The sequence below is a fragment of the Rattus norvegicus genome, chromosome 12 (genome assembly GCF_021556685.1).
Source record: "Rattus norvegicus strain SHRSP/BbbUtx chromosome 12, alternate assembly SHRSP_T2T, whole genome shotgun sequence".
Taxonomy (NCBI): Eukaryota; Metazoa; Chordata; class Mammalia; order Rodentia; family Muridae; genus Rattus; species Rattus norvegicus.
The window spans coordinates 29,623,103-29,624,493 of NC_141545.1; the positions used below are offsets into that span (position 1 = coordinate 29,623,103).

General features: G+C 59.2%; 1 protein-coding gene across 1 annotated transcript in view; it reads right to left on the bottom strand.

Annotated features, from left to right (window-relative positions):
- The window catches only part of Castor2 (cytosolic arginine sensor for mTORC1 subunit 2), a 42,935-nt gene extending 41,886 nt beyond the window's left edge, over positions 1–1,049 (bottom strand). Inside the window, 1 exon segment of the mRNA NM_001100561.2 lies at positions 878–1,049. Coding sequence (NP_001094031.1) covers positions 878–990 — 113 coding nt within the window. The 5' untranslated portion in view covers positions 991–1,049.
- Positions 1,050–1,391: the final 342 nt, after the last annotated feature.

The window sequence follows — 1,391 nt, forward strand, 5'->3', positions numbered from 1 at the left end:
GAGAAAAGGTAGTCTGATTCTAATCCAACAGGAGTTTATGAAGTCAAAAACACACCTTGCAATGGGGGAAAAAAAAAATCTAAGATTAAAAAAAAATTTTTTTTCTTTTTCTTCTTACCTCCCAAGGCCTTCCGCTATTTTTCCCCCTGCAACATCGGAGCCCAGGCTCCAGGCAGATCCATAAACACGCCTGCTCCTCCCCTTCCATGGTTCAAAATCCCCCCTCCCTCCCACTTCGTTGGACCCCCAAAGAGAAAAGAAATCAGCGACCCTGGTCCTGCCACCCCTCCTCCGCTGCCTGCACCCCTTCTCCCCTCGCAGGCACCTGGAGATAAACATCTACTAATGATTTTATGATTTTTCTGTTCTGGGGTAGAGCGAGCTCAGCGCCATCCCTCCCCGCTTGCCAATGGCTACAGGGGGGCCGGCCCAACCGGGAGGAGGGTGGTGATGGTGGTGGATGGATGGGGGGATGGGGCGTGTTTAGTTTGTAAATTTCCTCCTCCGGGTCCCCACACCTGTTTTTCATTCATTCATTCGTTCATTCATTCATTCACGGATGCATCACAGAGGCCATTTAGGGAGGTTACTAGGGATCTCAGAGAGGGGACTGAGATGGAGGGGGGGTGTTGGGTGTTGGTGGCAGCAGTTGGGGGCGCAGTGGGGTGGGGGGTTCTGGGTGGAGGGGACCCCCAGTTAGAGAGCACAGGGGTGGCTTTGTCCGATGCAGGAGAATGGCAGAGATTGGGGGGGGGATGAAGTTGTTTTGCATTGCGTCCCCCCCGGGGTGCGCCTCTTTGTCTGTCCCGGGCGGGTACCATGAGCCCCCCCCCGGCCCCCCGTCAGCCATCCCCTCGCCCCATACTCTTTCTCTCACCTGGTCTTGGAAGACAGGAAGGCAAGTTTGATGAGGCCGTAGGTGAAGAGCGGGATACTCTCCTTGGCGACGCTGGCAACTTGCAGCCGGTGTTCCAGAATGTGCAGTTCCATCGTCCGCCCAGGGTTCCTCCACGGCGGATCATCCGCGGTGGCCCGAGTTGGGGGGGGGGGGGGGGACGGGGACGAGCCGCGGCCCCCGCCCCCTGCGCGCCCCAAGCCGTGGGGCAACTGGCCCAGGGAAGGGGGCCCGGAGCTCGATGCCGGGCTGATTCGTACTCGATCCAGAAAAAGGAAGCTTGGCAAGTTGCAAAAAAAGGAGGCCTGGGGAGGACCTGCGGGGTGCAGCAAGCTACGGGGTGGACAAGCAAACAGCGCCCGGCGGAGCGCGGCGCCCGGCGCAGCAGCAGCTGGTGTTCGCTGTAACAAACAACTTGCCACTCAAACGCCGGGCCCGTGCTGCGCAGGCGCCAGCCACGGGGCCGCGCATTGCCAATCGGGATTTGTAGTCCACG